The 24,832-nt window shown below is 45.6% G+C and overlaps 1 protein-coding gene across 1 annotated transcript in view; it reads right to left on the reverse strand.

Annotated features, from left to right (window-relative positions):
• The window catches only part of Flvcr2 (FLVCR choline and putative heme transporter 2), a 63,074-nt gene that overhangs the window by 18,288 nt on the left and 19,954 nt on the right, over positions 1-24,832 (reverse strand). The window contains exons 2-3 of the mRNA XM_076921620.1: positions 10,376-10,517; positions 7,484-7,624 (exon numbers count right to left, since the gene is read on the reverse strand). Coding sequence (XP_076777735.1) covers positions 7,484-7,624; positions 10,376-10,517 — 283 coding nt within the window. The remainder of the gene's footprint in view (positions 1-7,483; positions 7,625-10,375; positions 10,518-24,832) is intronic.

A 24,832-nucleotide genomic window follows, 5' to 3' on the forward strand; every position in this document is an offset into this window, starting at 1 on the left:
CAGGAGCACTGAAAGTTAAGTACAGTAATCTCTCTGGTGGAACACCTCCTTGGACCACAACTCTCTGGCCATACTTTCCAAGGTCCCCATATACGATAGATCAGTGAAAAGAGTCACTGTACTCAAGGTCACACTGAATGGTCTGGGGCCAGATATGACTAGGTCTGTCTGTTCATTTTTAATCACAGGTCATTTATTTTTATCATTAGCAAACACTGCTGCCATATAGTTGACATGTTCCCTATATTAGGTTCCCAAGGGAACAAGATACAAAGTGAAGGCCGGATTCCCACACAGAATAGATAAGGACTTCCATCCTCACCCCTGCAAGCACACAGGCATTAAAGAGTGAATCTGGGTCTGAAGTTACCCCTGTTGTCTCCAGAGCCCTTGATGTTTGTCAATCATTAGGTTTCATGATTAAAACAAAAGTGTCTCCAAGCCAGGCCTGTTTCTCCCCAGCCTCTCTCAGCAGGTCACCCCACAGATGCAGAAGGGTTGAGCTCATCATGGCTTCCTCAAGGCAGGCCTAAGTGGTCCAACAAATGCCAAATGTTACCTACCTAAAGTTATCACAACTGCCAGGCTAGTGATCATCACATAAGAAAACATTCTACAGAGGACCAGAGAGATGGCTCCGTGGGTAAAAGTACCTGCTACCATGTCTGAGGACCCACGTTCTACCCCCACAGGACCCACATGGTAGAAGGAGAAGATCTACTCCTGCAAGTTGTCCTCTGACCTCCACAAGTGTACGGTGACATGCGTGGGCACACGTGCACAGATCCCCACAAATAATAAACATATAAAGAGTGTTTAGTTGGTGTTCAATCGGCATCTGACTAGAAAGCAAACCCAACTAACTTCAACCGCACACCCAGACACTTAGAATTCCATTCCTGAGTCAAGAGTGTCATCAAGAGAAAAGGTCCTGAAAAGTTGGGGGTGAGTTGGAATGTGGGAGGAAACTGGGGAAAGAAAAACAAAACAGCTTTCTGCTTCTTCTCTTCTCACCCTATTATCTTCCCACCCTTCCTACTCATCCATCTGCCTCTTGGCCTAGGATGACCCTGCCAGAGCCAAGTGAACTTTGGCTTTAGGTGGAACAGAGAACTGGGTGGGTAGGTGGAGGGACACTTCAATATTAGCATTTCTGTGAGGAAAAAGTCCTGAGAACCCTGGCCCAGGATGCTAAAGCTGAACTTGGGGGAGGTCAGTGAGTTAGCGGCCATGTGTCTATTGGCATGTGTCCAACCCCACCCCAGACCCACTTCATCCAGGGCTCTGGGAATGAACTCCCATAATCTGTGTTTGAGCAAACCTTAGGTGATGCTAACACTGCTGAAGTTGGAAATACTTAGTGTGGTTTGTCGATAGCCTCCTCCTGTGCCCAGCTCTACAGCCATGGACAAGGCGAAGGGCAGGGAGCAGAGGCATACTTCGGAAGGCTGTCCGTCTTTCCCATACTGTACACACTTCCCCCAGAGGAGTTAGCAGATGATACATAATTCTTGAACCAATCTTTAGGTGTCCTTTCCCATATCTTCCAATGTTGCCAGACAAGTCAGACAGCATGAGTCCACTCCTATGTGCAGTCCAAAAGGTGGAGCACCTCACAAAAGGTGGAGCACCTTACACTCGAGAGCAGGAAGAGTGGGAATGAAATGCAGGCTCTACTCTGAGGGCATGGCACCTCCTCCACAAATCCAGGGATGGTCTGATACCCAGTTCTTATCACTACTGCAAGGTAAGCCCCTATCAGCTCTGTGCAGAGGCAGCATGTGTACCCTGGGAGCTTGCCACGCTGGCGGGCACAGCACTGGAGTGGGCAGGTCCTAGGGAGGAGAGCAGATGTGGCTGCAATCACTGGGAGTCTCTTTCCTTTTTTGAGGCCAGTCCCCACCCCCTCACTCCCACCTCCCATCCCCCCCCCCAAAAAAATATTTCAGGGACCATTCAAAAGTTCAAAATGAATTCTTTTAAATCAGACTGTTCTAGAATGGGACTTGAGAACCTGCATTTTAACAAAGAAAGAAGGGAAGGAGGGAGAAAGGGAGGAAAAGGAGGAGGAAGAAAGGAAAGAAAGAAAGAAAGAAAGAGAGAGAGAGAGAGAGAGAGAGAGAGAGAGAGAGAGAGAGAGAGGTAAAAGAGAAAAGAAAACATATTAGATATCTCTTAAAACTGGTGTTTGGCTTCAGAAACACAGAGGATGAAAAACTAGACCAAGACTCCCAGGTGGTGGGGTTCACATGGAAGAGAAGGAGCCCCAAGATCATGAGACTGCCCCTTATGCACAGCTACTTCAGAACTTCCCAAATCTGAGGCAAGTCAGAATTGCCCAAAAAGCAGGCCTCCACCTCTGCTGCCTGCATCTGAATCCCAGAAGAGAAGCATAGAAAACCAAACTTTTAATCAAGGATGCCACTGGATTCTCTCTTTGAGGTAGCTTGCTGTGCTGGCTGGCTTTGCATCCCTATGGCACAATACCTGGGAGAATGAGCTTTTAGAGGAGAAAGGTTTCTTTTGGGTTCAGGGTTTCCGAGTTGGCCCCACTGTTTTGGGCCTGTGACAGGCAGTGCCCATCATTGTATGGAATCTGCAGTGGAGCAAAGATTCTCAACCTCATGACAGCCAGGAAGCCACAAAAGACAGGAAGGATCCAGAGCTCCAATATTCCTTTCAGAAGCATACCTAAAATCATTTTAACCCCAGCTCCAGGTGATTCAAGAGGGCACGTGTGGCGCACATATATACGTTCAAGCAAAGCATTCATATTCATAAGATAAAAAAATCTTTAAAAGTTATATTTTTAGCCGGGCGGTGGTGGCAGATTTCTAAGTTCGAGGCCAGCCTGGTCTACAGAGTGAATTCCAGGACAGCCAGGGCTACGCAGAGAAACCCTGTCTCGAAAAACAAAAAACAAACAAAAAAAAAGTTATATTTTTAAAAGACTGCTGGAATTAGAATCATGTACGACCACACCCAGCCCCCTTCTCTTTCTCCTCCTCCTGTAAGATTTATTTTTAGCTGGGCATGATGGCACATGCCCTTAATCCCAGCATTAGAAGGCAGAGGCAGGTGTATCTCTGAGTTCCAGGCCAGCTTGGTCTACAAGGCAAGTTCCAGGACAGTCAGGGATACACAGAGAAACTCTGTCTCAAAAAGCAAAACAACCAAAATTTATTTTTATATCTGTGGTTTTTGCTTGAATGTATGTGTACTGCATGCATGCCTGGTGCCCTCAGAGATCTGAAGAGGGCACTGGATCCCCTGGAACTGGCCGTTATACATGCCTGTGAGCCACCATGTGGGAGCTAGGAACCAAACCCAGGTCCTCTGCAAGAACAATGGATGCTCTTAACCACTGAGCCATCTCTTCAGTCCCATCAATTCCCTTTTTGAATTAAAAAAAAAATAATCACACCAGTTGGAGGTGGTGTACTGCTTTAATCCCAGCACATGGGAGGCAGAGGCAGGCAAATCTCTGAGTCTGAGGCCAGCCTTGTCTACAGAGTGAGTTCTAGGACAGCCAGGGCTGCACAGAGAGACCCTGTCTCAAAATAAAAAAGCCAAAAAAATTAATTACATACGTTACATACAAAGTAACGAATTTCATAGTGGTTTTTACATATACATAAGTCATTGTACTTTGTTAAACTCCTTGTAAACTAGGATCTTATGGGCACTTGAAGATCCCTGTCTTGGTCCCTCCCACAAGGTAGAATAAGGGTAAGACAGGAGAACCCCAAGGGAAAGGGGGTCTCAAGTAGAGGCTCCCAGACCAGATGTCAGACACCTGGGACAGTGATGTAGTATGCACCTGCCGACAGGCATGGCAATAGCATGGAAAAGCTTAAAGCTTCTCAACATAGCTGATAGGCTCTACAGAGACCACGAAAAGAGCAGATTCCAACAACTTCGTGCATTGTTTTGGTGACACAAAGGCCACTGTTCTTATTGCTACTCAGCCATTTTTTTTGACTAAACACCGCCTACAAGGTGACAAGAGCCATTAGCAGTCCCGGGGGGAGGAGAATGACTGGCAACCCCACCCCAGCATCCTTGCTACTCCTATAGATTTTCAAGATCCTTATCACCACATAGGAGCACTTCCCTTGGGCTGTGGAATGTAACTCGGTTGTCAGAGTGCTTGCCTACCGTGAATTAAGTCCTAGCACTGATCCCATCACCACTTAAAGCAGATGTGGTGGCACACGTCCATAATCCCGACACTTGGGTTGTAGTGGCAGGAGGATCACAAGCTCCAGACAGCCCCCAGCTCATTCTAGGCCAGTCTAGGAGTCACATGACCCTACCTTAAAAAATAAATGAATAAACTACATTTAAAAGACTCTCCTATCTATTTCCAGAACTATCATTTCACCAAATAGATCAGGAAGTGTGCCCAGTGTCTAGTAGACTTATAATTCTGACTAAAGTACAAGAACACAAGCTACCAATCACATAAGAGCAGGAGGAGCTGCTTTGTACCCCCACAGTGTGACCCAGAGCTTCCCACCCAGCGCTCCCCAATAACCAAGAGCAACAGCCTCAATACATTTAGTTTCTTTCATGCTTTCATAGGTCAGTGAGCTGACCCCTGCCACCCACAGCCTCCAGCACTGAGGACCCACAGCCCTACAATGAATGCACCATTGTCCAGCAGGTACCACGAGCATTAGCTTCAGCCACAGAAAATATGTAAGCACTAATGTTTTCCAGAGCCATAGGACAGGCCTCCAACACCCAGCTGTCAGAAGTAATAATGTTACCAGCCGTCAGACAGATGTGATCAAGACAGGAAGCAAAGTAAAAGTTCTGAGAATCCTGGAATCCTGGCCCTGAAAGGGAACCCATAGGCATCCAGTTTCATAGTCTGTCTATAGAAGCAGTCTTCAACTTATGGGTCACGACCCCTTTGGGGATCGAATGACCTTTTCACAGGGGTCTTCCAAGACTGTCAGAAAACAGATATTTACATTATGCAAAATTACAGTTATGAAGTACCAGCGAAATAATTTTATGGGTGGGAGTCACCATAACATGAAGAACTGTATTAAGGGGTCAATGCACTACAAAGGTTAAGGACCACTGATCTGGAGTCTAATGCTCCCCGTACATCTCTTTTCCAAGTGCTTGGTCCCAGCTATGCTTGTATACTGCACAGTAATAGGCAGCTTATAACTGCTTTACTTGGACATGTCTAGAGACTGGAGACTTTACTGGGGGTGAATTCAGAGGCATACTTAGAATCGAGAAACTGAACAAAATGAGAGAGAGGCCGCCAGCTTTGGTGTGTGGTGTAAAGCTGTTCTACTTCTCCATATGGATAACAGTCTCTCACCTAGTACCTCAACATGTGAGGGTTTGGAGACAAAAGGCATTGATAAACCTAGTATACTGTTGTTGTTTCACTTTTAATTATGTATTGTTTTATGTGTATGGGTGTCTTATCTGAGCGTATGTCTGCAACACGTGCATGCCTGGATCTGGCGAAGAGGGTGCCAGATCCCTTAGGACTAGAGTTACAGAAGCTATGAGCCACTGTGTGGGTGCTGGAAATTGAACCCAGGTTCTCAGAAAAAGTAGTCTCTTAACTGCTCAGCCATCTCTCCAGCCACCTTGGCATGTAGTTTTAAGTACAGCTCTGAAAGGAAATGTATGGGCAACTGTGGAATATGCAAGAAAATGCCGGTTTTGGAGTCGAGCATGAGGGCACACGCCTGTAGTCCTAGCCACTGAGGAGGCTGACACAGGAGGCATGCAGGAGGCTTTGTCCAAAATGTGGGTTATGGAGCAAGAGAGAAAAATGCAGGCTTTCAAGTTTAATAACCGTGTTTGGATTCTGGCTCTGCCACTTGCAGTGCTTAGTCTAAGTACCTAGTCTCTCTGAGTTTCAGATTCTTCCTCTGTTAACTGGGGATATTTACAGTATTGCTCTCACATGGATACAGTAGGAATTAACTCACACCAGATGGCAGTGGTGTTATGAAGCAATGACTTGTGCACCCACAGAAAACAGGGAGTCACGGCCATAAGAGTCTCACTTTAGTTTGTCTTGTCAAACCAACTTTATGTCTTTGTTTCACAGGTTACCTAGTGTGTTATACACTTGATTTAATTTTAACTTTATCCAGCAGTTAAATGTTCAAGTGTAGGCTGTGAGGCAGTGCACTTGGGCAGATCTACAACTTCTTGAACTAACAATAACCATTCATTAGACTGGAATCCATCTAAAGAACAGGTATTTTGAATGCTATGGCCTTGTTCTTTTGTTTTGTTTTGCTTTTCAAGAAAGGGTTTCTCTGTGTAGCTCTGGCTGTCCTGAAACTCACTCTGTAGACCAGGCTAGCCTCAAACTCAGAGCTCTGCCTGCCTCTGCCTTGCAAGTGCTGGGACTAAAGGCATGCACCACCATTGGCCTGGCTATGACCTTGTTCTTAACACTCTTTGATCATAGTTCTCATTAAAGAGTGAAAAAAAGACACCTAAATCAGTGTTGGTAGGCAAGGGCCACACACCAGTCTGAAGGTTAAAATTTATCACACCAAAGGCTATGCAAATGAAAGGAAAAGGAAATGTTGGGCATTGATGTTACAAGATGAGGGAGAAACGATTGCAGGGTAAGTTGTGTGACAAGACTGATTTACAGATTCATTCATTTGCTCACTCATTCATTCATCCATCACTCCTAGAGTACCCACTGTTTACCATGAGGAACTACACAGAGAAAAGGCAGTAATCCCGTGGGCCCTGAAGGGTATAGGAATGCCACAGGAAGACCAACAGAGTCAACTAACCTAGACCCTTGGGGCTCTCAGAGTCTGAACCACCAACCAAGGAACATACACAGGCTGGACCTAGGCCTCCTGCACATATGTAGCAGATGTGCAGCTTGGTTTTCATGTGGGTCCTAAACAACTGGAATGGGGGCTATCCCAAAAGCTGTTGCCTATACATGGGATATGTTCTACTAGCTGGGCTGCCTTGTATGGACTCAGTGGGAGAAGAAGTGCCTAGCTTTGCAGAGACTTGAAGTGCCAGGGCTGAGAGGATACCAAGGGGCCCCCAACCTGATCAGAGGAGAAGAAGTGAAGGAATGGGGAAGGATTATGGGAGGGAGAGAGTGAACAGGATATAAAGTGAATAAGTAAAAAACAATAATTAATTTAAAAAAATTTTAAGGCAGCAATCCCAATCCACTTGCTGAACTCAGTGTAGTGGGGAGCTGGACTGAGAAGTTTTATTTTAAATCCTAAGCACTGAGATGTTATCGGGAGAGGGAAGATCTTCCACAACTGCTATATAGATGTGATATCAAGATCAACAAGCATTTGTCAGAACCTGCAATGAAAAGCATAGCTTTTCCAGAGTGGACCTCTCAATATATGCAGAGGCCCCAAGGTCAACCTAAACAACCAGAGTAAGAAACACAGGCACATTAGGCTAGTTCCGGGCACTGCTGGACACTTGTATGCCTTACCATAGGTGATGACCAGCAGCACGAAGTTGAGGTTCTTGAAGAGTCGGGCGATGGAACCTAAGTATGAAGCATCAGTGGTCGCCAAGGCATAGCTCAAGGACTGGGCCCTGCTGGGAGGGTACTTGGGCTTCTCCTTGAACACTGAAAGGAAAGTAATAAAGACAATGGGAAATCTCTGTGGTCCCATCTCAGGGGTATCAGCTACACACAGACACAAGCTGCCTCCACCATCTAGGGAGGGACTGAGACTGTAAAAGAAATAACATTGTTTCCAGAGAAAGCTTCCCAACTCCTCTCCATAAAAAATTATTTCTCATTGTCTGAGGCTTTGCTCAAAATCTTTTTTTTTTTTTTGCCTTTTCTTTTTTTCTTTTCTTTGGCAGTAGAGGGGATGGATGCAAGGGCCTCCAGCAGGCAAGGCAAATGCTCAATCTCTGAGTGACTACCTCTAACGCTGTCATATTTATTTTATTGCCTTTTCTTTAATAGCCCCTAGAGGACTGGAATCATTGAGCCTCCCGGGCAGTGTTCAAAGATCAAGGCAGCTCATAATACCTAGCAAATAACTTATCACAAAACAGAAGTGGGCGCACATATCAGGGGGGAATGAAAGCTGAACTTTGGAAGGTTATGAACCCTGTGAGTGGCTGAGCTTCAGAGCTTCAGAGGTGGATAGGATGTGTGACTACAGAATCGCAGAGTCTGGCACATGGCAGCCAGGTGTTCCCTGAGTCGATGAAAATTACAGTGGCAGAAGTTGAGAGCAAACTCCTTCTTTCTCCAGTGCTGAATGAGACTCAGGAAAGAGACAAGCTCCAGGAGTGACTGACCACTCCTGTGTCAAAGGCTGAAGAGAGGAGTGTGGGAAACCATGTCATTTAGAGTCTAGTTCCACACAGCTGGTATAATGTGACTCCACTGAGTGTCATTTGCCTCTGTAGGGCTGATGTGTTTAGCTAGTTATTTGACTAAACTGGTTCTCCCACATCATCCAAGCAAGGCCACTGACTGCATGGCCTCTGACAAGCCTCAGGAGACCTCTCCTGGAAGGTGAGCAGTCTGCCACCAGAGGAAGTTCTGGAAATGAAGTTGACTCTCCAAGCAGATCAAAGCACAACCACCCCCAACCATTCCAGCTTTGACTTCAGAGCCCTGCCTCTTCCTTCTCCAATAATAGTTTTGAATGAATTCCCCCCATGGAATGTGCCATCCATTGTCTTGACTGCTCAACTCCCCTTCTATGCATGAAGGTGCATAGGTCCTCAGCATTGGGTGTTGTCTCAACACCCATGACAGCCATGAACCAGTACTCAGATAAGCTTTTGTTTCCATCCTTCACTCCGTCAACTACGATTTAATAAAATACCCAAACTTAGCAATGTCCTACCACCTAGGTTTGCAGTTGCAAAGAGCCAGAATCTCACTGGCCATGAACACAAGCATTTTGGAGGCAGGCATGGTAGAATTTAAAACCTCAGTGGAACCAAGAGGCCCTGGGCTAGTTCATTCTTCCATGCTCCCACTCACAGCTAGCTCCCCGCTGCTAGCCCTGGGGAACACTGTCCTGACTAAGCTACCTGGAATGAAATACCTCAGAGAGCAGAAGTATGAGATACACATTTAACTACGTGACTCTGCAGGTAAGCCAGCACACAGGGATAAACCTTTACAACCTGAGATTAGACTTTAGGGCAGCGGTAACCTTTAGATAGGTGACTAACAGGCTAACAGGGAAGAAAACTACTCGGACATCTCTGAACCCACTACGATCATATCACTTACATGGAAAAATGTTTCTTTTTTAATTCTGTTGTTCACTTTTGTTGCGGGTTTGTTGATGTTCTGTTTGTTTGTTTTCTTTGACACAGGGTCTTCCTGTGTAACATAGGTTGTCCTTGAATTTGTCTTAGTCATCCTCCTGCCTCAGCCTCCAGAGTGCAAGTATCACAAGGGGCCAGCCAAGAGACATGAATAAGCAAATACTTGGATGAGTAATTGGACGTCTGTGTGAAATGTTAATAGCAGCTACCTGAGCTTCCTTGTTGGAATTAAGTTTTCAAGGACAAATTAATGGTCGCTCCTTTCTTTACACGCTTTTGTTTTTAGATTTTCCACAGTGCATATATTACTCACAATTAATAATAAGGATGAAGACATTTGGTCCCTAAGTATTCTCAGGCTAAGCTCAGATTATTAGCATTTGTGGAGCAATTTCTGTTTATAATTTCAAATGTGGCATTAAACAAGCTTGGATTTCAATCCACTCCTGGATACTTGCTAGCAGTCTAATCTGGAATGACTTCCTGAATTTCCCTCAAGTCTCAGCTTCCTTGCTGAAGAGGTTCTACAAGGCACCTCATTCACTGGGTTGTTGGGGACTAAATGAAATAAGACATTCTTGGGATTTTGGTGGGGGTGGGGGTGGTGAGACAGGGTAGTAGCTGTGTGGCCTTGGCTATACTAGAGCTTGTACTGTAGGTCAGGCTGGCTTTGAACTCAAAGAGATCCTCCTGCCTTTGCTTCCTAAGTGCTGGAATGAAAAGCATGCCCCAACACATCTGGGTTGTGATCAGACATTGTCAACACAATGCCTATCACACTGAAGGTCCTCCATGGGGCTTCATCAAGGTGACAGCAGTCTACCTAATTCTTCTAGTAAGATGGGAATGGAGAACTGGTCAACCACAATTAAACCTTTACTGGGCTGATAATGAAGTACATAGTGCCAGTTAGAGCTGTATTAAGGACAATTTATTCAGATTAAGACATCTGAAGACTGTAAAAAGCCCAACTTCTAGTGTCTCTAAGTATCTGTGGTATTTAGGGCCATGTTCAAAGGGTGCCACCAGGGATGACATAACTTCCCCACCACCTACCCACCAGCAGCCTTACCGATGATGACAAGGATGAAGAGGAAAGTGGCCACACCTCCTATTATGTAGAACATGATGCTGATGTGGTAGGCAAGCTTTTCCTGGTCATTGATGTTGGGTACCAGAACAGGAGGGACCAAAAACCCAATTGCAATTCCAAGCTATGTAGAAGACAGATACAACCAATCAGTTATCAAACAGCCAAGAGCCAAGGGACAAATTTTAGAGACTACTATTCAGAAACATAATTTCTCAGGCTGGGAAAAGGTTCAGTTGGTAAAGTGCCTGGCATGCAAGCATGAGGACTTGAGCTCACGGACCTAGTACCTACATAAAAACTGGGTGCAGTCTTATGTGGCTGTCACCCCAACAATATTGGAAGGACAGAGATAGATTCCTGAAGCTCACTGGCCAGCCAACCTAGCAGAATCAACGAGCTGTCTCAAAACCGCAAGGGTAGAGAATAATAGAAGGCACTCGATGTCAACATCTAGCTTCATGTCAACATGAGCACATACCAACATGAACATGTATACATGCTATACACATACACGTGCACATACAAAAAATTTTAATTCCAAACTTCTAGTCCTTCCTCACACACAAATAAATCAGAATTATTTTCCCCACCAAGAGTCTTTTCCTTAACAGCTTGACGCATACACAGTTCTGGCCCAAAAACTATAGAGGAGGCTGGCTATCCTTTTAGTGCAAACTAATGAGTAATGGTTTCCATATCCCCATTTCTGGAATACAGTAATATAATGTTGACTTTTTTCTTCTTGCACTATTGAAAATGATCGGCTTCTGTGAATCTGTTAGCCTAGTGCTAAGAGTCCAGTTAAAAAAGCTTCTATAACCTTTAGCTACAGAGAGTGTGTCCAGTGAGAGCTGGAAGTCGTCAGCCCATTTAAGAATGATACTTCAGTTCATTGTGTAATAACGTAGCAACAACCAAAGTTTTTGTAGTGTGAGGTCACACATGACTGTAAAATGTGTGTGTCACACACACACACACACACACACACACACACACACACACACACACACGTGTCAGTGTTGAAGTGCAAATATCCCAGGACCTGGCACATAACATAACCTGGGTGTCCCTGAGATCAGAAACACTGTGATTCAGCAGTAACTAACTAACATACAACTCCCAAAAGTCCTGCAACCTCAGTTGTTTGGAGCCAGTCCAGTCCAGGGCTTTCTCTTGGGCTTGGATATATGGAGAGGAACACAGTTTCTTGTGTAAAAACCAAAAACTTGCTCAATAAAGTCAGTAATGGCCTAGGGCCAGGGCCTTGGAGGAGCTGGTCTTTTGGATCCTGGGAAGTTACTCTACCCCAATTTGAAGGCCTGTGGTTATCTGTCCGACGTCCACCAAGTGCTCAGTCTGTAGCACACTTGAGATAGCCTGTGTTCCCTTTGTGCAACATTGGTTAGGTTGCTACTAAGTCCATCCCATTGTATGATAGTTTGACAGAATCTGATGGTCTGTCCCGTTTCCCCCTGCAAACAGTAGATAAGATGCTGTCTTAATAAACTCGCTTGGCTTGAGCCAACAACTCATGAAAGACCTTCAGACCCTAACTTTCCTATCTTCTTCATTTTTCTCATTCCTGGCCTCCCCATCAGGAATCTGTCAAGGAAGACCAGCCTGGTCATCCAGGTGACATAACACCAAGGCAGAAACTGGAGAGAGTTCATCAACAAAGGCAGGCTTGCTATTCCACAAGCACGGGATGGACAGACGGACAAGAGCTCTTCTTCCTCACGGTCACACCCTTCCACTGCCAACCTACTCACTTCCGGCATGGGTGTTTCCTCTGTCAATTACTGTCAATCAAAAGGCCCTAGTGGTTCCTATCTTTGGAGTAGTCACAGACAACAGGAAAAGGCTGTGTGAAGGGATTGGAGAGATGGATGGCCCAGCTGTTAAGAGCACTTGCTGTTCTTCCAGAGGACCCAAGTTCTGTTACCAGCAAGTACACAAGGGGGCTCACAATCACTTGTAGTTAGTGGTTGGATCTGATGCTCCCTCTTTTGTCCTTCATGAGCACCTGCATATACATGCCACACATGCGCACTCGCACTCGCACGCGCGCGCGCACACACACACACACACACACACACACACGCTCGCATGCGCACGAGCACACACACACACAAATAAAAATCATTTTTAAAAGGCTGACTGTTCATATCCTGGTGCAGTATATAATCAATAAATCAATAAATATATATATTTAAATATAAATGTAATATATAAAATATAATCAACAAATCAGGACTGTCCTTTTAAGTATCTACTACGAGGAAAGTACTCTACTAGGCATTTTAAGCAGTACCAAGATGTGAAAGGTGGAGTTCCCGTTTTGTAAGCTTTAGACTCTAGCTAGAACAGTGGTTCTCAACCTATAGGTCATGACCCCTTTGGGTTTCAAATGACCCTTTCACAGGGGTCACATACCAGATCTTTACAATATAATTAATAAGTAGCAAAGTTACAGTTATAAAGTAGCAACAAAAAAACCTTTATGGTTGGGGGTCACCACCACATGAGGAACTGTATTAAAGGGTGGCAGGATTGGGAAGGTTGAGGAACGGCTACTGTAGAAGGTGATTAAAAGAAAAATACAACAAATAACACAAATGGAATGTGATGGGATGCAATGATAGAATGTTATAGTTGGGAATGTGTTTTGAAATCCTCTATACAACTTGGTTAATAGATGCCCACGCTATGTGCCTTTCAACTCTTGAGGCTAAAGAACTTACCCAGAGCTGCCCAGAGCTCTGCTTGAGTGGACGTAAGAAAACATATCTATCAGGTTTCAGGCTAAAGCCTTTTCCAGTAGTACAACACCAATGCCTTGAGAAGGACCACAGTGGGCAGATACTGTGCCCCTTGGACCATCACCAGCCACTCAGTCTCAAGGATTTGTCAGAACTGAAGCAGGGCTAATTAATTCATCAATTTTGTTTTTACTAGCATATATTAATTCTAAGTAATGGGTATAATTGTGACACTTTTGTCTATATATTGTATACAATATATATATATATATATATATATATATATATATATATATATATATATATATATATATGAGATTCTCAGAGGAAGTTAATAAGGCAGGCTTCTTAATGCTCACTTCCAGTACTTTCTGTGGAAGCCACCTACAGACAGGGACCTTTATCACACCCTCCCCAAGTTCTATTTGGCCTCTTAGAAATCCAGAAGTTAAGGTGTATCTTAGAGGGCTCCATTTACAAGAGTCAGGGAAGATTTGGGACAATCACCCAATACTCTTTCATCTCTAAAACGAAGATGACAATGCTTGGGGACCTGGGTAAGGTCAACATGATCCTTAGCCATCTTGGCTGGTATGACACACCGTGTCTGGTATCTCAGTCTGGGCTCTGGCTACTCCACATTTTGACCCAGAGCTAGTGGTGTTCAGCCTGTACAGAAGGCTCCTCTAGCCAATAGGATGTAGACCCTCAGTTAGGGTGACAAAGAATGATGTGATCTTGGGACAATCCTTCTGCAGGAGCAAGTAGTTTTGGAGGTACTTTCCTGCCCAATGTAGAAAGTCTATAAAGAGCTGCCTCTTTGGATTTTAATGGCTTTATCTTCCCACCTCTTAAGATCAAGGCTCAGTAAGAGCCCGTGACTGTTTCCAGGTTCACTCAAGTCATGATGAAAGGGACAAACAGATAGATGAATAGATGGATGGGCAGATAGACAGACAGACAATAATTGGTGGGAAATCTGTCTACACAAAGCTATGTGGTAACAGGTGTGCTTATTCCGTTCTAGGCTCGTACTACAAAATACACACTATCCACAGCAAATTAACTGTCAGAAATGGAGATATTCTAAAGAGATACTTATGTGTCTCCATTCCCTAATAGATTAAAACCCCTAATAGATTAGAAATTGGAATTTGCCCAGGACCCTGTCATGCTGACCCCTGTCTTTCAGAACGACTTTGAGCACCAGCTTCTCTGTCCAGACTAGAGTATTTCAGTGCAAACATTCTCTAGGTCTGTGTTAACATCTTGAGTCCCCAAGAAAGTAGACTCTTATAGCAGGGTCAGATCCTTGTGGGAGTCATTTTATATTTGTATAATTACTTAGCATGTGCTTCTCTAGCCAAACGAAGGTCCCTGAGAGGGCAGGCCTCAAGGGTAGCGCATATCGGATACTAATCATAGCAAAATGTACGAAGCTTTCCACGGAATGCCTGTGCCCTCACAGCAGCCCCACAAAGGGGGGATCTATCATTGTCCACTTTACTGTTTGTTTTGGTTCTTCGAGGCAGGGTTTCTCTGTGTAGCTCTAGCTGTCCTGAACTCTGCAGAGCAGGGTGGCCTTGAACTCAGAGATCTACCTCCCGAGTGATGGGATTAAAGGTGGGCCACGACCACCCAACATTGTCTACGTTTCATAACTGATGATTCTGAGAGGCAAAAATATTGAAGAAGCTGCCTTGAGCCATGCGACTAAAGGCTACAAAGCTGGACAGGCTTTCAACACACCAGTTCTGAATCCAGGGCTCATGAGTGCGCTGCCTGTACTTTATTCCACTCCCAAAGGAAATGTTTTTGTTTTTGGTTTTTTTTTTTTTTCAAAAAACATGGTACACACCAAAGGCTGGAGAGGCAGCCTGGAAGACTCAACTTTCATTTCCCATTTTCTTCCTGTCCTTTCTGGAACTTCACGGAAGATATCGCCATGCTTTAGTAATGGCGATTGTCAGGGATGTTTGGTAATAATTGACTTTGGTAATGCCAACAGTCAGGGCTATTTCCAGAGCATAGTTCAACACACGTGTGTGCAGCCTGAAGTCTTTGGGTAGCTGGAGGAGGACACTTTGTGTGTCCCTGTCACTTGTCTACTTGGTTCATGCATTGGATGAGTAAAAATAAAGCCAGAAAACCATCAAGCTGCATGTGGAGCAAGACCTGCACTCCAGGACTTGCACTGGCATGGAGCTCCGTGGCAGAGAGCTTGTCTAATGCCAATGGGGCCTTGGGCCCATCCCAAGTACTGCCTCTTGAAGGGCTCTAGTGGGCTCAAGCACGCCAAACAGAGGCCCAAGCACGGCAAACAGCCCCAACAAGTTTTGCTATTTCCTGTTCTTCCCCTTCCTGTAAACCATTAGATTCCATTCCTAAAGCCAGCCCCCAAGGTCTGTTCCTTCATTTGGCCACTTCCTCCTTCTGAGACTGACCACCAAGGTCCACCTATCAAAGTATTGGAGTCCAGCAACCAAAAGTCCCCTTTGGCTCACCTAATTAACATGCCCAATCAAAACAAACCAAGTCATCCTAGCCCAGGGTTTCCCCTTTTCCCTTTACAAACTGCTATTCACCTAAGGGCCACATCTGCCTCCTCTCTCCAGACGCAGTCCTTCGTCCCTCTGAGGCAAATAGTCCTTCCTCCACTCTCCTTTGCCCCCTTTCTCTTCTCCCTTGTCCTTTCTCTCCTGTCTTTGTCTCTTATTCCCTGCACTTTGTCCCTCTGGGGCAAATAATTTCCTTTGTGCCGAGAACTTGGTCTAGGTGTGTCCCGTGCTCACTCTGGTCCTTTCACCTCCCATGAAATTCACACATCTAACTTATTATAAAATTCATCATATGCTGTGTCATCTCTGAGGTCCACAGAACCACTGTCCCATCACCATCCAAATAGTCTGTCTCATCGGCCATCAGTGAATCGTTATGTGAGTCACAATTCAGTCAGAAGCCTAGAACAGTGCTACCCTCCCTGGGCTTGTCTAGTCATGGTCATGGGGTCAGAATATTGACCAGACTGGAAACTCCAGGGTTTACTCTCTCTCTCTCTTTCTCTCTTTCTCTGTTTCTCTCTTTCTCTCTTTCTCTCTTTCTCTCTCTCTCACTTTCTCTCTCTCTTTCTCTTACACACACACACACACACACACACACACACACACACACACACACACATACACACAATCAGGGAACTTTATATCCACACAGTAATGAGCAGTAATGAGGGTTTGGGTCCACATGGAACAGAGAAGGAATGACTGGTCCCCATCTGAGCACTTAGTTAAGGTCCTAGGCATTTCATCTTCCTGACATGTACTGTTGGCAAGGTGGACTCGGCTCTTTTCCATCTAGTAACAACAACCTCACTGGGTCCTGGTGACGCATGCCTTTAATCCTAGCACTTGGGAGACAAAGGCAGGAAGGTCTCTTGGTAACAGGCCAGCTTGGTCTACAGAGTGAGTTCCAGGATATCCTGGGCTACACAGAAAAGAAACAAGACCCTCAACACAGTCTTAAAGACCCAAATTCATATTTCCTTTGGCCACTTACCTTCCAGGCATCCCAAGCTATTCTGAGAAAGATAATCTCGCTGTAATGCCCCAGGTCTGGGCTCCTGTGGGCTCACTCTTTTCCTAGACCCAGTCTCTAGGTTAAGCCAAATGCATTCCTTTGAACTTCAGAGTTCCCAGGAACTAGCTCTCTGTTGCTGAATCAAAGGTGTCCCTTCAATGGGTCAGTACCACTTTCTGCAGGAAAGCCCTCTAGCTTTGAGGTCTGCCCTCAAGACTGGTCTCCTATGATCTGATCTGGTCTGATCTGGGTTTGCTCCGCTCCTTGAGGAGCAGATATATTTTTTATATCATGCCTTGCTGTGCTATATTTTCATCAAAACCTTCACCCTCTTGCTTTCTACCTCAGCACACACTTCACACCTCATCCCACTGCACAGTATGCAGAATGCCACTTGTGTACATGAACACACGGGGGTGGGCATGCATGCAAAGCAAATGTAAAAAAAAAACATGATTAAAGGTCTTTTTTTTTCTTTCAAAAATCAGAGCTCCACAAAAAGAGAGAGAGGGGGGGGAGAGAGGGAGAGAGAGAGAGGAGAGAGGAGAGAGAGAGAGACAAGACATCCAAACATCAGATGGTTTAAAGCCCATATGCTGGATCTTTATTTTAGATTTATTTTTTATGTGTGGGTGTGAGCATGTGTGATTTATGTGCCTCACGTGTGTGCAGGAGCCTATGCAGATAAAGAAGTCATCAGATATCATAGAACTGGAGTTCTAGGAAGTTGCGAGGTACCATGAGGGTGCTGGGAACTGAAGCAGGGTCCTCTGGAAGATCAGTAAGTGCTCTTAACCACGGAACATCTCTCCAGCCTTCATACAAGTAATCTTAAACAAGTAGTGTGGTGCTCCTCCCCAAGAACGTTTCCCATACTGAGAAGACCTGGTAAATGTAACTATGTACTTCTATGTACATTAGCAACGGTCTTACCATCTAAAGACTAATCTGAAGCTAAGCCTACAGACTAGACAGTTCTTCAGGGAAACTTGAACGTTAAGTTAAGAAAAATGACTACACGTATGAACTTTTAAATGGGCTCAAATACATTATGTTCAATTCCCACTCCATACAAAACCATACTAAGTGCTCCTGGAGCCACGTAGCTAGGCCCTGGTCTCTCAGGCAAGCAGACTGACCATCACTGAAGTGCCACCAGAAATCAAATCCCCGTGAGCAACTACATGAAGATGATTTCCACATTCTGCTTTTTTGTCTTCTCATAGAGGTGTGTATGCTGGAACACCACAAAGATGGTGCTATGCAAGCCCTAGCCAATATAGAATCCTGGAGCTATTAATATGAGGGCTGGACAGATAGTTCAGCAGGTAAAGGCACTTACTGCTAAGCTTAGTGACCTGAATTTAACCCCTCGGCCTTATGACAGAAGATAGGAAAGTTGTCTTCTGACTACACACACTTATGTGCACCACCACCACCCCCACTCCCCCCCCCACAGAAATAAAGGTACACTAAAATTAAAACTGCTGCATACTCCTTGGCTAGTGATGTATAAACACTTATACCTGCTGTTGAGTGACTGACCTGGGGAAGTGGAACACAATGGAGCCTCCAGGAGTCCACATAGTGCACCGGAAGTCATTCTTGGACCTCTGGAAGGGATATAACATGAGGTCCTGGGACAGACTGGGAAGACTGGCATGGCTGCTGGGACACTGGCCCACTGAAGAACTGAGAGCACAGGGCTGGAGCTTTTAATCCTGAGAATGTGCTCCCAGCCACCCCAAAATGCCAGGCAGCTCTGAGGGATAAGCCATGGTGTACCATAATGATCACACATGCAAAGCCTAGTCAGATGACTACATCTGAAATCCCCAAATCCTGGTCCTTGGCTTCTTTTGAAAAGGCCATTTGGGATTAAGGAAGTAACAGGCTTTTGTGAACAAAAATGACCCCCATTGATTGATGGGAAATCACCCATGAAAGGAATTTATGGATTTGAAGGTGGAACTGAATTGTGGGAGAACAGAGGAAACAAGGCCACAGCCAGCTGGTCAAATCCAGACTTCCCTAGAGCTCCACCAAGTCACCAGGTTTGTAAGCCTGGATTGTGCTTGGGACTATGTTGGGTGCTTGACACTGCTGTGTCATTCTTGGGTTTCCTGGGTCCTTGAGAAGGAGGACAAGAGGTTAAGGAAGTGATTCTCAACCTGTGGGATCACGACCTGTTTCACAGGAGTCACATATCCGATATCCTGCATATTGGCTAATTGTAAAAGTAACTTCTATTTGCCAGATGGCACTGTCATCTCAGAGGCTTACTGATGAATAAACTCACCCTTTCTAGTTCTTTCTGAACTCTGACTGGCTGGTTCAACTCAGCTGTTGCGGTTCAAACTGCTCTGCCTCTCCAGGATGACACAAGCATGTCACAGTCCCCAGATTTTTCACATGGGTTCTGGATACTCATTTTAGGTTGCTGTACTGAGCAACCTCCCAGTCCATTAAATATGTAGCCTAGGTTTGTTTCACACTCACTCATGACCATCCCGCTTCATCTTTCCCAGCGTTACTTACCAGTGTGCACCACCACAAACAGCAGGATCTTTTTCTTATGAAATTCTTAGTTTTGTTTGGCTTCTTTGTCAGCATCATGAAGACGACAAGGACACTGACTATAATTTCCTTGTGTGGCTCCGCCTCGCTAAACACACATTAAATTAATGAAAAATTAAAGAAGTTGTATAAAGTTGTCAACTTTACACAACCTACGACCACCTTGGGGTGGGAAAAGAGTCTCAGTGAGCGATTGTCTAGACCAGGTTGAGCTATGGTCATGCCTGTGAGGGATTGTCTTGTTTGTGAGAAGACTCAGCCCACTGTAGCTAGTTTTGGTTTTTTTGTTTGTTTGTTTGTTTGTTTGTTTTTTGTTTTTTGTTTTTTTTCGAGACAGGGTTTCTCTGTGTAGTCCTGGCTGTCCTGGAACTCACTCTGTAGACCAGGCTAGTCTCGAACTCAGAAATCTGCCTGCCTCTGCCTCCCAAGTGCTGGGATTAAAGGTGTGCGCCACCACCGCCCGGCCTGTAGCTAGTATCTTAATCAAGTGTTGGGCCTCAGACTGTGTAAAGCAGAGACAGCAAGCTGTGCACTAGGCATGCATGCATTTGTTCTCTCTGCTTTTGGTTGTGATGTGACTAGCTGCCTCAGATTCAATGACGTGCTACAACCTGGAATTGTGAGCCAAATAAACCCTTTCTCCATGGGGTTTTATTTTGTTCAGGGTATTTTATCATGGCCACAGAAATGAAATGAGGATGGTTGAGATACTGACCAAGAGCTTTTTTTACTTTATTTTTTGACCCAAGCCTTGTACTTAGCTCTGCTTTTCATCATTCCCAACTCTAAAGCCGCCTGTTAGACACAGCCTTCCTTTTAACAGCTGGGTGTTCCCTGACATTGTTCTTGTGGTGAATTCTGCAGAGGGTGGAGTGGGTCCAGTTCTCCAGAGAGCTGAAGTAAGGTCTCTTTCACAAGCGCACCAAAAATCACTGCTGGCTGCGTGCTCACAGGTGCCTCTGGCAGATCTGCTGATCACCAGATGACATGGGCTCACTGTACTTCCCTTTCTGTCAGGAATGAGGAGACAGGAATGAGGAGACAGGACTGGGTGTTTTGAGAACCACCCAGCCAGGAAGGGCTGCACCATGTAAACCCCATTCTGGGTTTTTCTGGGTGCAAAGTTCTACTTTGGTGCCTCTAGAGTTTTCATCCTGTGTTTGCACATTCAAATTTATCACTTCCTGCTCTTTGGGAGGTAAACTGGCCCAAAGGAGGAAAGGAACTGTTGCTACCTTTGCCTGAGACACAACTCACTGTCAGTTCAAAACAGTGTCAATGTGTGTCTTAACATTGTCTGTTTGTCTCTGTCTCTGTCTGTCTTTTTGTTTGTGTGTGTGTGTGTGTGTGTGTGTGTGTGTGTGTGTGTGTGTGTGATGGACAGAGCATGTGTGGTCAGAAGGCAACTTTTGGGAGTACATTCTCTCCCTCCACTATGTAAGTCCTGGGCACCAGGGATTGAACTCAGATCATCAGACTTGCTGACAAGTGCTTTTACCCACTGACTTGTTTTGCCCTGTGTGGCGAAACTGACCACTTTGGGTCAATTTCCAGTGGTTAACCTCAGCCCTGCTGCTTTGCTCTTTACCATGAGCCAGCCTCAGGTTCTGTTCCTCAAATGCACACCCCCAGAAATAACTAGGGTAGCCCCCATAGAGCTTTTTTCTAAGAAGCTGACTTACCCTGCCTCATGACCCCAGACAGAAGTCTGAAGAGACCTAAACCTTACACCAGGAAAGATACTAGCCAGCCACACATATCCATCATCACCCTGAAAGCAGTGTCAGCAATATGGCTTTGTTATTTGGTGGTTACCCAAGTGCTACCATGCCTCAAAACATCTCCCAATGCTCAAGACTGAAATCATCTTCCCTTCTTACTTGATCAACATTTTTATCACTGGTCCCTATGATTGATTTATGGACTAAATCTAGTCCTGTCTGACCAGTGCAGGCCAATGGGTCACTATGTACCAGAATAGCTATGGATGAGGTCTAACATAAAACCACACACTTACTTACTTGAAACATTATGAGTTTTGTTTGTTTGTTTTTGTAACTCTATTGCATGGCATCATCACAATGTCAGAAACATATGATATTCTTCCTTCCCTTGAGTATAACCCTACAGGTACAGAGGCCTGCCTTCCTGTTCGCAGGGCATCTCTAGTGCTCAGATGGTGTGGCATCCAGTAGACACTCAACCATGGTCCAGTAAATAAAATAATGGCTATGTTACCCTGTCTCCCAAAGTCACATGGTAAACCAAGGGGACAGAGGCCTGCGTCCGCTGGCTTCCATTTGTCACTTGGCCTGCTGTCAAACTGGAAGACACAGGAACAACAGGTGGAGTTTGTATAAGAGAAGGTACAATGACTGGCCAAGATGTTGGGAATCATTTGCATAAAGTAGGGGTCTGGCCTATGAAGACAGGCAGCATATGGAATTCTGGGTAGGCTAAGAATGCCTGGCAAGCCATACCCAGGTCAGACCGTAGAGGAAAGAGGCCCATGTTAACAGGGCCCTAGACCTCAGCACAACTGACTCCATGATGGAAGTACCATTCAGGCTGTAAAACTCAGCACACAGACAGCACCACCTGCCGCAATGAAAACAAAGACCAAATCCTTCGAAGTCCACTGTTGCAAGCGTCTCTAAATGTGTTGACCTTGCTATTTTGCTTCTGTAGTTCTGCTTCTGACTAACTGGTCTTGTTAACTAAAGTGTGTCAACTCAGGATATGGGTTTTGTGCTTAAAAGCTCACCCTGAGAAAAGCTCAGGGCTATACTAGAATCCTGACCACCCAGTATACTTGTCAGCCAGCTGGTAAAGACTTTCTATTGGCTCAAACCTCTGTCTGAGCAGTCTTCTCTGGTGGATACCCCACAACACATAGTCAACACCTTCAAAGAGCTATGACTTCACTGGGCTTGTCCATCCCTACCCAACCCCATTCTTCTCTAGGAGAAACTTGACCCTGCCAAACTCCACCTTCTGAGGGCGGGACCTAGGTCAGTTCTGGGCTGAGCCTTGGCTCACTAACAGAAGGTGAAAGAAACTTGCCAGATGCATATTCCTCATACTAAGCTCGGCCAGGCAACCCTCTACAGTCGTCTGTGTCCTTCCACAAGAATCCAGAAGGTTCTGAAGGATTTCTTGAACTATAGAATGCTCAGCCAGCAAGAGTCAAGGCAGCAACCTCTCTCTACTCATGAAAGGGGATTAGGGACCCAGAAGCTCCAAGAGGTTATGTGGTGGTTTGAATATAAATGCCCCCTCCCCAAATAAGCCCAGAGGGAGTGGCACAATTAAGAGGTATAGCCTTGTTGGAGTGGCCTTGTTGAAGGAAGTGTGTCACTGGGGGCGGGTTTTGAGATCTCAGATCCTCAAGCCATGCCCAGTAACACATTCTTTTCTAGCTGCCTGCCAGATGAGAATGTGGAGCTCTCAGCAATGTCTCCAGAACGCATCTGCCTGCATGCCGCCATGCTTCCTGCCACGATGATAATGGACTGAACCTCTGAAACTGTAAGCCAGCCCCAGTTAATGTTTTCCTTTATAAGAGTTGCTGCCATGGTGTCTCTTCACAGTAGTAGAAACCCTAACTAAGACAGATTCCTACAACCAAAATGATCAGAATTTACTTTGAAGCTGACTGAAAAGGGCCAGAGTGCTGATCTTGCCATTGGAGGATGTAGCCCTTAGTCCAAGGTTGTAATTCTCAAGACAGACAAGTCATGAAGCATGTACAAGAAAACTCTTTTCTTTCCTATCAAAGGACAAGCCTGGAGTCTTTAACTTTTTTGTTTAAGTTCAAGAAAGGGGACCAAAGATCAACCACTGTAGAATATATCATTACTTTTAAGACAGATGTACATCCTGAATATTACCCAGGTCTTCACCCAGTGAAGCCCTCCACAGGTGGTCCAAAATCCAGATGGGGCAACAGAACCCCGGGAAGACCCCTCTTCCATTCCATAATGAAATTTAAACAATACGTGGAAGTCACATGGTCAATTTCGACATCTAGACCTCTGAGATCCCCTTCCTAGGCCTGTGCCCTTCCCACAGAACCTGCTTAACTTCAGTGAAGCACCAAGTGGCAGCAGAGCCCACAAAGGCACGGGAGAGAGTCCTGATAATCCCAAGTACAGGACACGCTGAGTTGATCTGCAAGACATCTGGTTCATCACGCACAGGTAATATAGACGGGCCTCTTCCCGACATTCTCTCCACGTCAATCAAAGGAGGCAATGTTAGAGCCTCCAGAAGTCCCCCAGGGTCTTCCAGACCCTGAGAACATAATATGCCTCCCCCAACACACAAGCCTTCAAAGAAACAAACATCGGCAAGGAGGAAAGATCTTATGCCACAGGAAAAAAAAAGCAAGGTGTTAAGAGGCCAGTTCCAGTGCAACAGAGCTAGCAGTCAGGATGTCTCCTGGGGCTAAGGAAGGATGGAGCAGACACACAAAGCACTGCATGAAGTGGTGGCTGGCTGGAAGAGAGGAAGTGTTCTGGAGAACCATGGAGCTCAGAGCCTTCCCAGGCCCCACCCTAACCCAGCTCCACCTACCCAGAGGCCAACTAGTCTGACCACCTGTGGCTTCTTCTTAAAGGCTTTAGAAACTGAGGAAATGATGTGAGGGATTTTCTCAAGGGAGGGTAGGAGGCTTCTGCTATACATAAAAGGTGAAGAAACCGGTGGTGGTGGCCATGCCTTTAATCCCAGCACTCAGTGGCAGAGGCAGGAGGATCTCTGTGAGGCCAGCCAGGCCAGCCAGGGCTCCACAGAGAAACCCTGTTTCAAAACACAAAACAAACACACAGAAAGGTAAGAAATATTAGTAAGAGAGCTGGATCAAACTGCACACACACACACACACACACACACCAGTCTCCATTCCTTAGCAGACCTAGTTGTTAAGTAGTTGTCTCAAAAAGTGTTCCAGAAGTTTCTTACTGCAGTGAGGAGCAGGACAAGCAGTGACAGCCTTGGGTAGCAAAAACACCAGGGACTGGCAGAAAAGATTGTGCAGCAAGGGCTGTCACCCTTTATGCCCCCACCAGTGTCCTCAGCCCCTCCAGCTTCTTCAGATCGGAGTTCCAGAGCTCCAGCTGTTAGGAGGCAGAGCCCTGTCTCAAAGTGCAAGCGCGACACACTGACCCCAAGGCCTCATACCACCCCACCATCAACACTACCACTCCCCCCCCCCCCAAGAGAATAAGCAGGTGAGCCAGCTTTTCTTGCTAACTTCTATTCTCAGCTTTCCAACTTCTGGCACCAGAGAGAAGAAACTGTCCACAAAGATTTCTGGGAAAGTAGCTGAGCTGTTCTGAGCAATTGGAGACAGACAGTAGAGAGAGTCCACGGGTTAGAGGTTAGAGCCAGAGGGGTAAGACAAATGGAGAGGAGGACAATCTTGTATAAGGAAGCGTTTGGTTCCAGGAATTCCCCACAGACATTGCCTCGATCACCCTTCACAACCACTCTGAGTCCAGCAGTCCTGCTCCAGACAATGAAA

This window comes from Arvicanthis niloticus, chromosome 23 (assembly GCF_011762505.2).
Source record: "Arvicanthis niloticus isolate mArvNil1 chromosome 23, mArvNil1.pat.X, whole genome shotgun sequence".
NCBI lineage: Eukaryota > Metazoa > Chordata > Mammalia > Rodentia > Muridae > Arvicanthis > Arvicanthis niloticus.